At 46.6% G+C, this 12,545-nt stretch overlaps 1 protein-coding gene across 5 annotated transcripts in view; it reads left to right on the forward strand.

The window, feature by feature from the left end:
• Positions 1-12,545, forward strand: part of abr (ABR activator of RhoGEF and GTPase) — a 244,661-nt gene that overhangs the window by 148,803 nt on the left and 83,313 nt on the right. For all 5 annotated transcript variants that reach the window (XM_024431737.2, XM_024431738.2, XM_024431739.2 and 2 more), the window contains 3 exons: positions 7,975-8,027; positions 9,220-9,360; positions 11,056-11,177. In XM_024431737.2, the coding sequence (XP_024287505.1) occupies positions 7,975-8,027; positions 9,220-9,360; positions 11,056-11,177 (316 nt within the window). The remainder of the gene's footprint in view (positions 1-7,974; positions 8,028-9,219; positions 9,361-11,055; positions 11,178-12,545) is intronic.

Consider the following 12,545-nt stretch of genomic DNA (forward strand, 5'->3'; position numbering starts at 1 on the left):
TCTCACTCTCGCTCTGTGTGTCTTTCTCTCACTCTCTCACTGTGTGTCTCTCTCTCTCACTCTCTCACTGTGTCTCTCTCTCTCGCTCTCTCACTGTGTCTCTCTCTCTCGCTCTCTCACTGTGTCTCTCTCTCTCGCTCTCTCACTGTGTCTCTCTCTCTCGCTCTCTCACTGTGTCTCTCTCTCTCGCTCTCTCACTGTGTCTCTCTCTCTCGCTCTCTCACTGTGTCTCTCTCTCTCGCTCTCTCACTGTGTCTCTCTCTCTCGCTCTCTCACTGTGTCTCTCTCTCTCGCTCTCTCACTGTGTCTCTCTCTCTCGCTCTCTCACTGTGTCTCTCTCTCTCGCTCTCTCACTGTGTCTCTCTCTCTCGCTCTCTCACTGTGTCTCTCTCTCTCTCGCTCTCTCACTGTGTCTCTCTCTCTCTCGCTCTCTCACTGTGTCTCTCTCTCTCTCGCTCTCTCACTGTGTCTCTCTCTCTCTCGCTCGCTCTCTCGCTCTCTCACTGTGTCTCTCTCGCTCTCTCTCACTGTGTCTCTCTCTCACTGTGTCTCTCTCTCGCTCTCTGACTGTGTCTCTCTTTCGCTCTCTCACTGTGTCTCTCTCTCGCTCTCTGTGTCTTTCGCTCGCTCGCTCTCTCTCGCTCTCTCTCGCTCTCTGTGTCTCTCTCGCTCTCTCTCTGTGTCTCTCTCTCTCTCGCTCTCTCTCTGTGTGTGTCTCTCTCTCTGTGTGTGTCAATCTCTCTGTGTGTGTCTCTCTCTCTGTCTCTCTCTCTCTGTGTGTGTCTCTCTCTCTCTGTGTGTGTCTCTCTCTCTCTGTGTGTGTCTCGCTCTCTCTCTCTGTGTCTCGCTCTCTCTCTCTGTGTCTCGCTCTCTCTCTCTGTGTCTCGCTCTCTCTCGCTCTGTGTGCCTCGCTCTCTCTCGCTCTGTGTGTCTCTTCTCACTCTCGCTCTGTGTGTCTTCTCACTCTCGCTCTGTGTCTCTTCTCACTCTCGCTCTGTGTGTCTCTTCTCACTCTCGCTCTGTGTGTCTCTCTCGCTCTGTGTGTCTCTCTCACTCTCGCTCTGTGTGTCTCTCTCACTCTCGCTCTGTGTGTCTTTCTCTCTCACTCTCTCTGTGTGTCTTTCTCTCTCACTCTCTCTGTGTCTCTCTCACACTCACACAAACACACACAATCATTACACTAGGTCAGGGATGTGGAACTCCAATCATCGGGGGCCGGAGTGGGGTCTCACTGTTCCCACATCCCTAGTAAACACATCCCTAGTAAACACTAATTGCATTCTTAACTAAAGATGATGATTCATAAATTATTGGAGTCAGGTGTGTTAGCTGGAGCAAAAGTGTGACACCAACCAGTTGCTCATCCCTGTACTAGGTGGCGCTCTGCTATCCACCCTATATGTTCTCCAAGTCGTTTTAGTCTCACAGCCATGCCTTTCCCTCCCATCCCCGTTGGACCGACCAGACCACAGTCTAGACCACTGGCTTTGTTAACAAGAGAAGTTGAGGTCACCATGCTGCCTGTTGAGAAACACTGATGACTTTATTATACATATGTTAGACATGACTATATTCACAATTAGTCATATGCTTATTAAAAATATATTATAATCCTGCCACCTCTCTGTCCCCTTCTCACTGTCTCTCCTCACACTTCTCTCTCTCCAATACTTGATCTTTCCCTTCCTCTTTCAGTTTTCATTGATCACTCACTCACTCACTCACTCACTCACTCACTCACTCACTCGGTGAGGGCTGGGGTTGGCATCAGTGTAACCAAGTCTAGATGCCAGTCAGGGAACTGGGCTAACATATGTCTATGTAAGTCATGTCTCAGTGTTGTAGATCCAGGACTGCTGATTGGCTGTGACCCACTAGGACACCCTGGTTACCGGGAAGGAGCTGTCCGTCAGGTTGTCACGGTGACCTTGAAGCTCTATCTGTTTTCTATAATCAGCAACACCTCCATCACTCCTCATCAGCCTCCCTCCCTCCACTCCTCTTCTCTCATCTTCCATGGCCCTTCTGTTCTCCTCTCTTCCCTTGCGTTGCTGCTGAACTTTGAACTGTGCTTCTGTCTGCACTGCAGAGTCCCTGACCGACTGTGTCCTTGGTGATGAAGGGACTGAGACGAGGGTTGTTCAATCAGAAGTCTGTTTCAAAGCAGGGGGTGGTACTGTTAATTAGTGGAGGACAGTGAGGTTGAGTCTATTGGCCTGAGGCTTTGTCATCAAGAGGGAAGTATGTTTAAATTCATAAAGAAAGAATCTTCGACCTGAGTGATTCCCACTGTTTTGTACGTTGGTCCCCCTTAAAGCTATGAGCTGCAGTGTTAAACCATTCACATATCCACACAGGAACTGTTAGTGATAAGAGAGACAGCAGAAATACACTGGGGATCCTGTTCTGATGTGCTGATGGGGCTTCATATTCTATAACACACACACACACACACACACACACACACCTAGACTCTCCTCCATTGTCGCCATTCATTTCCATTGTAATGAATGTAGATTCTTCAGTTAATTCACACAAGGCAGTAGGGTTTATTCATCCACAATGGAGCATGGAGGGAACACAGGGAGCATTATTAATGGAGGGAGGGAGGGAACACAGGGAGCATTATTAATTGAGGGAGGGAGGGAACACAGGGAGAATTATTAATAGAGGGAGGGAACACAGGGAGCATTATTAATGGAGGGAGGGAACACAGGGAGCATTATTAATGGAGGGAGGGAGGGAACACAGGGAGCATTATTAATGGAGGGAGGGAGGGAACACAGGGAGCATTATTAATGGAGGGAGGGAGGGAACACAGGGAGCATTATTAATGGAGGGAGGGAACACAGGGAGCATCATTAATGGAGGGAGGGAGGGAACACAGGGAGAATTATTAATGGAGGGAGGGAGGGAACACAGGGAGCATTATTAATGGAGGGAGGGAGGGAACACAGGGAGCATTATTAATGGAGGGAGGGAGGGAACACAGGGAGCATTATTAATGGAGGGAGGGAGGGAACACAGGGAGCATTATTAATGGAGGGAGGGAGGGAACACAGGGAGCATTATTAATGGAGGGAGGAGGGAACACAGGGAGCATTATTAATGGAGGGAGGGAGGGAACACAGGGAGCATTATTAATGGAGGGAGGTAGGGAACACAGGGAGCATTATTAATGGAGGGAGGAAACACAGGGAGCATTATTAATGGAGGGAGGGAGGGAACACAGGGAGCATTATTAATGGAGGGAGGGAGGAAACACAGGGAGCATTATTAATGGAGGGAGGGAAACACAGGGAGCATTATTAATGGAGGGAGGGAGGAAACACAGGGAGCATTATTAATGGAGGGAGGGAGGAAACACAGGGAGCATTATTAATGGAGGGAGGGAGGAAACACAGGGAGCATTATTAATGGAGGGAGGGAGGAAACACAGGGAGCATTATTAATGGAGGGAGGGAGGGAGGAAACACAGGGAGCATTATTAATGGAGGGAGGGAAACACAGGGAGCATTATTAATGGAGGGAGGGAGGGAACACAGGGAGCATTATTAATGGAGGGAGGGAGGGAACACAGGGAGCATTATTAATGGAGGGAGGGAGGAAACACAGGGAGCATTATTAATGGAGGGAGGAAACACAGGGAGCATTATTAATGGAGGGAGGGAGGGAACACAGGGAGCATTATTAATGGAGGGAGGGAGGGAACACAGGGAGCATTATTAATGGAGGGAGGGAGGGAACACAGGGAGCATTATTAATGGAGGGAGAGAGGGAACACAGGGAGCATTATTAATGGAGGGGGGAGGGGAACACAGGGAGCATTATTAATGGAGGGGAGGGAGGGAACACGGAGCATTATTAATGGAGGGAGGGAGGGAACACAGGGAGCATTATTAATGGAGGGATGGAGGGAACACAGGGAGCATTATTAATGGAGGGAACACAGGGAGCATTATTAATGGAGGGAGGGAGGGAACATAGGGAGCATTATTAATGGAGGGATGGAGGGAACACAGGGAGCATTATTAATGGAGGGAACACAGGGAGCATTATTAATGGAGGGAGGGAGGGAACACAGGGAGCATTATTAATGGAGGGAACACAGGGAGCATTATTAATGGAGGGAGGGAGGGAACACAGGGAGCATTATTAATGGAGGGAGGGAGGGAACACAGGGAGCATTATTAATGGAGGGAACACAGGGAGCATTATTAATGGAGGGAGGGAACACAGGGAGCATTATCAATGGAGGGAACACAGGGAGCATTATTAATGGAGGGAGTGAGGGAACACAGGGAGCATTATTAATGGAGGGAGTGAGGGAACACAGGGAGCATTATTAATGGAGGGAACACAGGGAGCATTATTAATGGAGGGAACACAGGGAGCATTATTAATGGAGGGAGGGAGGGAACACAGGGAGCATTATTAATGGAGGGAACACAGGGAGCATTATTAATGGAGGGAGGGAACACAGGGAGCATTATCAATGGAGGGAACACAGGGAGCATTATTAATGGAGGGAGGGAACACAGAGAGCATTATTAATGGAGGGAACACAGGGAGCATTATTAATGGAGGGAGGGAACACAGAGAGCATTATTAATGGAGGGAACACAGGGAGCATTATTAATGGAGGGAGGGAACACAGGGAGCATTATTAATGGAGGGAGGGAGGGGGAACACAGGGAGCATTATTAATGGAGGGAGAACACAGGGAGCATTATTAATGGAGGGAGTGAGGGAACACAGGGAGCATTATTAATGGAGGGAGGGAACACAGAGAGCATTATTAATGGAGGGATGGAGGGAACACAGGGAGCATTATTAATGGAGGGGGGGAACGTGAAAGAGAATCCATGCTTTTTCATAAGCGCCGCTCCAGTTGAGGCTCTGTAGACAGCCTGTGACACAGTGTGTGTTATAGAATATGAAGCCCCATCAGTAGTCCATCAGAACATGATCCCAGTGGGTTTCTGCTGTCTCTTGTATCACTAGCATTTCAATCAGAGGTGAGAATAGGAGGATGGAGAAGGAGGGATCATTTCAACAGCTGTACTGCAGATCAGAGGTGGGAATGGGAGGAGGGAGATGGAGAAGGAGGGATCATTTCAACAGCTGTACTGCAGATCAGAGGTGGGAATGGGAGGAGGGAGAAGGAGGGATCATTTCAACAGCTGTACTGCAGATCAGAGGTGGAATGGGAGGAGGGAGAAGGAGGGATCATTTCAACAGCTGTACTGCAGATCAGAGGTGGGAATGGGAGGACGGAGAAGGAGGGATCATTTCAACAGCTGTACTGCAGATCAGAGGTGGGAATGGGAGGAGGGAGATGGAGAAGGAGGGATCATTTCAACAGCTGTACTGGAGATCAGAGGTGGGAATGGGAGGAGGGAGATGGAGAAGGAGGGATCATTTCAACAGCTGTACTGCAGATCAGAGCGACATTCAGATGCCTCTACTGCAGATGAGAGCGACATTCAGATGCCTCTACTGCAGATCAGAGTGGACATTCAGATGCCTCTACTGCAGATGAGAGGGATCATTCAGATGCCTCTACTGCAGATGAGAGGGACATTCAGATGCCTCTACTGCAGATGAGAGCGATCATTCAGATGCCTCTACTGCAGATGAGGGAATTCAGATGATGCAGATGAGGAGGACATTCAGATGCCTCTGGGAATGCAGATGAGAGCGACATTCAGATGCCTCTACTGCAGATGAGAGCGACATTCAGATGCCTCTACTGCAGATGAGAGCGACATTCAGATGCCTCTACTGCAGATGAGAGCGACATTCAGATGCCTCTACTGCAGATGAGAGAGACATTCAGATGCCTCTACTGCAGATGAGAGCGACATTCAGATGCCTCTACTGCAGATGAGAGCGACATTCAGATGCCTCTACTGCAGATGAGAGCGACATTCAGATGCCTCTACTGCAGATGAGAGCGACATTCAGATGCCTCTACTGCAGATGAGAGCGACATTCAGATGCCTCTACTGCAGATGAGAGCGACATTCAGATGCCTCTACTGCAGATTAGAGCGACATTCAGATGCCTCTACTGCAGATGTACAGAGTGATGTTCAACCAGATAGTAAGTGAGTGGAGTGTAATGTATATTCAGGGATCACAAGCAGCTCATTACCAACGCCCAAGGCTTTGGATGTTCAGTGGAGATGGTAGACATGACGACAGGGGCCTGTACCCTACAGCTAAGGTGCCTTACCCCTTCACCCTCGCCCCCCCTCTTTTCATTTTCCTTTTCTCCCTCTCTCTCTCTTTTGTCTATTTTTGTTCTCTCTTCATCTCTCTCTCTCCCTCTCTCTCACATCTATTTTTGTTCTCTCTCTTCATCTCTCTCTCTCTCTCTCTCGTCTATTTTTGTTCTCTCTCTTCATCTCTCTCTCTCTCGTCTATTTTTGTTCTCTCTCTTCATCTCTCTCTCTCTCTCTCTCGTCTATTTTTGTTCTCTCTCTTCATCTCTCTCTCTCTCTCGTCTATTTTTGTTCTCTCTCTTCATCTCTCTCGCTCCTGCCTTACGTCTCACGCTGGCTGTCAGCCCCCAGGTGCTCTGTCTCTCAGCTGCAAAGCCTACTGGGAAATCAGCCTAGTGTGACAGATCTGGTTTGTAACTGGATTGGCTCCTGAGTGTGAGTTAAACCGGGATAGAGAGAGAGATGGAAAGAGGGAGTGACAGATTAAGAGAAGTTTAGGATTGAAAATTGGTTTTGAAGTCAAAGGAACATTTTGTGTGTGTGAACACGGCTTGGCACAGTTTCCCTAGTAACAGAGTAAATCTGTAATGGAATCAAAGTGCTATGTAACCAATAAGGTTGCTGCAGCTTCACTGCATGTTAAACAGGCTGTCTATGGAGACATGTGTTTGTGTAGTGTGCTCAACCCGACAAGGAATTACGTGAACCCTGTTACCATGCAAATTCTAGTGATGCTGAGCTACATGGCTGTGTGTGTTTGTCAGTGTTGGGGAATCGACTATGAAAATATAGTTTAATTATTTCTCACAGGAAAAAGTTCAGCTACGCTGAAATGACCCTTTGGAAAAATGGTTTACTTAACTACCGTTGCGTTAAAAAAGTAGTTCACGACTTCAAAACTATTTTGGGAAATGGACATATCTGAATCTCAAATGTCATGGACTAGAAATTGCCTGACAGATCCCTCTGGAGTCAGATGTTAACAGAATATAGAATTTAACCTATTAAACACAAGAGCTGGTCTGATGCTGGAAAAATGGTGCGTAGTTCAAGTCGTTAGCTTGGCAAAGAATGTGAACTACTGAAAACACCAAGATTTGAATATAGTTCAATTACCAAGCTACTGAAAAATGTTGTTAAATGAATAGTGGAAACTAATTGTAGTTCACTACTCCCCAACGTGTGTGTGTGTGTGTGTGTGTGTGTGTGTGTGTGTGTGTGTGTGTGTGTGTGTGTGAGAAACGACCGAATGAAACAATAAAGGCAGTGTTAGAAAGAGGGGGACATCAAACAACCCTGCACTGCATGCTGGAATAGAAAGTGCCAAGACCTTGACTCAACCACTCACACATTGTATGGATAGATTGACTTTCCCCTGCTGTATAAAAATACCGCATTCCCCTTGGCTCGCTTGTCATCTATGTGATATAAGATATGAGAGGCGCACTGTGAGATGGAGAAATTTAGACCGGGTCAGGAAGTTAATCCTGATGTGAATTGAGTGGGAAGGTTTCTGAAAACAACCTTTTTCAGCAGAGAAGGAACAACCGATCTTAGAAAGAATGAGGTGTGTGTCCGTCTGTGCAGGGAACAGACACCTGAGGTTTTGGGTGATTGAAATGTCTGCCCCATACTCCAGGAAAACTATGCCCAGTCAAGTGTGTAATAGGCTTTTTGAGTCGTGTTTTTCTTCATTGTGTGTGTGTGTCAAACCGAACTGAGTGCCCTCTTCTTGTCCTTTCCCACAGCTCTCCTGTACAAGCCGATTGACCGTGTGACCAGAAGTACGCTGGTTCTTCATGTGAGGACACACACACACACACACCAGTACATTGTCCGTCCCGACTAGCATTCGATAGATCCATGAAGGATTCTTGATCTCACCCAGAGACAAATGACAAGATTGAATTAGTGACCGCAACGTAGAGATAGATTGAATAGATAGGACAGGATCAATACTTATCAAGGATTAAGAGTTAGTGCTGTCGTGAGACACATAGTGATGGGGCTGGGTAGAATCTCTCTCGAAAGCCCCGCAGGTCATTAGGATGCAGCATGGATCTGTATCCACCTGCAAAGTCAAACCCTGCTTGCTGCTGTTTATAGTAAGTGTTCCGTTCCATTTGCCAAGCCTATACCTTTCCTCTGTGCTGTCCATCAAAATGACATGCTGTTATAAACAATAGGCGCTAATTTGATGGGCTACAACCAAGTGGAAAGTGAAAACCGCTAACAGAGGAAGCGGAGATGCCTAGACGTGTCCTCCAGTCTCGCTTCCAGTGCATTTCATGAATATGTTTTCCATAAAGCTAGTGGAGCTGTGACTAAACAAAGACCAGTTGGTTTGGTACAAAGGTAAGAGCAGATCACGCAAACACACAATGAACCCTTATTCCATATTTAGTGCACTACATTTCAATAGTGTTTGCCCAGGGCCCATAGTGCACTATATAGGGAATAGTGTGCCATGGGCGCTGACAGACGGTGAAAGTTACTGTGTTCTTTTCTCTTAATGACGTAGGAAGACGGGTAGTGTACTATACCGCTGACATCAGCTCAAGCCTTCTAGAGCTTGTCAGAATACATTCACTGAGGTGTGCTGACGAGGCATAAATCAGGCAACGGAAAAGAGATTGGCTTTTCTTTCACACGCTCCTCTGAAAAAAAGGAACTTAGTTACGCTGAGAATAAGGTATTTGCAATGTGGAAGCAGATTGTCTCAGCCGTTTCTTAGGTAGCACTTTAAAAATAAAGTCATTAGTTACGCCCACGGTTCAATAAAGTAGAGACTCTCATATGCTTTAATTAGAGGAATTAGAGGAAATGATGTGGCACAAAACCTAGCGAAGCATCCAAGTCGTCCAATTCATCAACACAGGTTTAAAAACACATGCACAGTGACTGTCCATAGACATTTCATTTTAATGGGTGTGGTTCTCTCTGTTTTTGGATGGGGGATCTAATGGTCTTTCTCGCTCTGTGTGTTATTGTAGGACCTGCTGAAGCACACCCCTAAGGACCACCCAGACTTCCCCCTGTTGCAGGACGCTCTGAGGATCTCCCAGAACTTCCTGTCCTCCATCAACGAAGAGATTGACCCCCGCAGGACCGCCGTCACCACGCCTAAGGGAGAGGTGGGGTGACACACACAGACTACTTTATACTTTTCAGAACTTCTTGTTGTAACCTTGGGGAAGTGTGGCAATGCATTTGTGAAATGTGTTTTGAGGTCAGCGAGAAACCCACAGTATCTGTCCTCTCCTCCTACCCCCACATCCTCAATCTCTTCATTACCAGCTTCCTCTCTCTTCATCTCGATCGCCCTCTCTCTCTAGCATCTTTTGATCTTTCCCCTCTCTCCCTCTCCCAGCATGCAGTACAGGGTTGTTTGATGTCCCCCTCTTTCGAACACTGCCTTTATTGTTTCATTCTGTCGTTTTCCGCATGTCAGCCTTTTCTCCTCTTAATGCTTCTCTCTCTGAGTATATCCTTTCCTTCCTTCCTCCATCCCACCATCTCTCCCCCTTGCGCTTTACCTCTTCTCCTTTCTCCCTCCATCTCTCTCTCCCCCCTCTCTTCAGCTATCCTCCCTCCATCTTTTCTCTCCCCCATCTCTCTCTCCCCCTCTCTTCAGCTATCCTCCCTCCATCTTTCTCTCTCCCCCATCTCTCTCTCCCGCCATCTCTTCAGCTATCCTCCCTCCCTCCCTCCATCTTTCTCTTCTCCCCCATCTTTCTCTCTCCCCCATCTCTCTCTCCCCCTCTCTTCAGCTATCCCTCCCTCCATCTTTCATCTCTTCAGCTCCTCCCCCATCTTTCTCTCTCCCCCCATCTCTCCTCCCCCTCTCTTCAGCTATCCTCCTCCCTCCATCTTCCCCCTCTCTTCAGCTATCCTCCCCCCATCTCTCTCTCCCGCCATCTCTTCCTCTATCCGTTTTCCATTGTCAGCTCAGTTCTTAACCTCCCAGTCATCTCTCCATTCGTTACAGTCTGTCTGTTACCAGTTAAATGGAAATCTCTCTGCCCTCTTTGGCTCAGGCTTTCCTGATTTACTCCAGTTCGTGTTTAGCTCTGCCTTATTTTAGCTTTCCTAGTTGGCTCTCCAGAGATGGACAGATATAGAGAGGGGGAGCATTTCAAGTTCTGAGTGGCTTACTTTAGCTGATGATTATCTTGCTGTAACACCGCCATCACTGATAATGTTTTTAAAAATATATATATATTTCACCTTTATTTAACCAGGTAGGCTAGTTCAGAACAAGTTACTCATTTACAACTGTGACCTGGCCAAGATAAAGCATAGCAGTGTGAACAGACAACACAGAGTTGCACATGGAGTAAACAATAAACAAGTCAATAACACAGTAGAAATAAAGAGTCTATATACATTGTGTGCAAAAGGCATGAGGAGGTAGGCAAATAATTACAATTTAGCAGATTAACACTGGAGTGATAAATGATCAGATGGTCATGTACAGGTAGAGATATTGGTGTGCAAAGGAGCAGAAAAGTAAATAAATAAAAACAGTATGGGGATGAGGTAGGTAAATTGGGTGGGCTATTTACCGATGGACTATGTACAGCTGCAGCGATCGGTTAGCTGCTCAGATAGCAGATGTTTAAAGTTGGTGAGGGAGATAAAGGTCTCCAATTTTACATATTTTATATGTAAAAGACATAAAATATAGACAACAAGCGAGTTCTTTCGTATTGCTGAACCCTGACCTATACCTCCTACAGTATCCTTTCGGGAAGTGAATGTTTACGGCTAGGCTAGTTGCCCCTTGCTGGGCGTGCCACAGGATGTGATGCCGTTTCTCTCCCTGGTAGGCTCGTCAGCTGGTGAAGGATGGTTTCCTGGTGGAGGTGTCAGAGGGCTCCAGGAAGCTGCGTCATGTCTTCCTCTTCACAGACCTGCTGCTCTGTGCCAAGATGAAGAAGACCTCCGCAGGGTAGGTTAACTCTCACAGAGTATCACCACAAACACATGCACATTCAGCTATCTACAGTACCCACTGTGGTATTCACTGTGCCTAAACGTAGATCATACACACTGAGTGGTCTCCAGTGTTATATGCTCCTATCATGTCAGTTCTGATGTGTCTGTGATATGAAACAGAGTATCAGGATGAATGACAGTCCAGCTCCAAAGGGATTTTCTTTTTCACTGCTATTTTTATTTCCTCCATTTGAAGTATTCTCTGATGTTATAATAAAAAAGGAAGACTATTAATTTAAAATGTGAATGTTGTCACACGTGATGCCTTTGGTGCTGCAGACCAGGGGTTGGTATTTTTTTTACCCCCCCCAAATTAAAAATACATTTACTCAAGCCTCGGGGTTGGATGTTTGCCTTTCTGTAGACTATTGTGGAGAAATGATTTAGAATAGTGATTAGAGGGCTCGTATAGGGCTGAATATTAACACATTGCCGTAGTGGATGTATGGATGTTGGGAAATGTATTACAATCTGGTCTCAATCTGGTGCTTGGGCCTGAGGCTGTGCGTGTGTGTGTGTGTGTGTGTGTGTGTGTGTGTGTGTGTGTGTGTGCGCGTGTGTGTGTGTGTAAATTGGGAATGACAGCATACGCTGCCTTAGATGAAGTGTTTAATTTAAAGGATTGCCTCCAATGGCATGGTTACTGTTGTTGGCGTGATTGGGGCTCATTGTGATTGACAGTCACTGCTGTCCCTCTACCTCACAGTGTGAAGGGCACACAGACAACTACCGTTGTCATGGTTACCACCAGTCTGTAAATCACTCTGTTATGGTCTGTAGCTTTAGCGGTCTGTCGTTGTGTCCCAAATGACATCCTATTCTCTATATAGACCACTATGGGGTCAAGAGTAGTGAGCTACATAGGGAATAGGGTGGCATTTCAAATCAAATGTTATTGGTCACATACATATGGTTAGCAGATGTTATTGCGGATGTAGTGAAATGCTTGTGTTCCCAGCGCCAACAGTGCAGTAGTATCTAACAATTAACAATACACACAAATTTAAAAGTAAAAGAATGGAATTAAGAAATATTGAAATATTAGGACGAGCAATGTCGGAGTGGCATTGACTAATATACAGTAGAATAGAATACAGTATATACATATGAAATGAGTAAAGCAGTATGTAAACATTATTAAAGTGGCCTGTGATTCCATGTCTATGTATATAGGGCAGCAGCCTCTAAGATGCAGGGTTGAGTAACCGGGTGGTAGCCGGCTAGTGATGGCTGTTTAACAGTATGATGGCCTTGAGATAGGTGTTTTTCAGTCTCTCTGTCTCAGCTTTGATGCACCTGTACTGTATTTGAGACGCAGCCT

The sequence above is a fragment of the Oncorhynchus tshawytscha genome, linkage group LG09 (genome assembly GCF_018296145.1).
Source record: "Oncorhynchus tshawytscha isolate Ot180627B linkage group LG09, Otsh_v2.0, whole genome shotgun sequence".
In the NCBI taxonomy this organism is placed as follows: domain Eukaryota; kingdom Metazoa; phylum Chordata; class Actinopteri; order Salmoniformes; family Salmonidae; genus Oncorhynchus; species Oncorhynchus tshawytscha.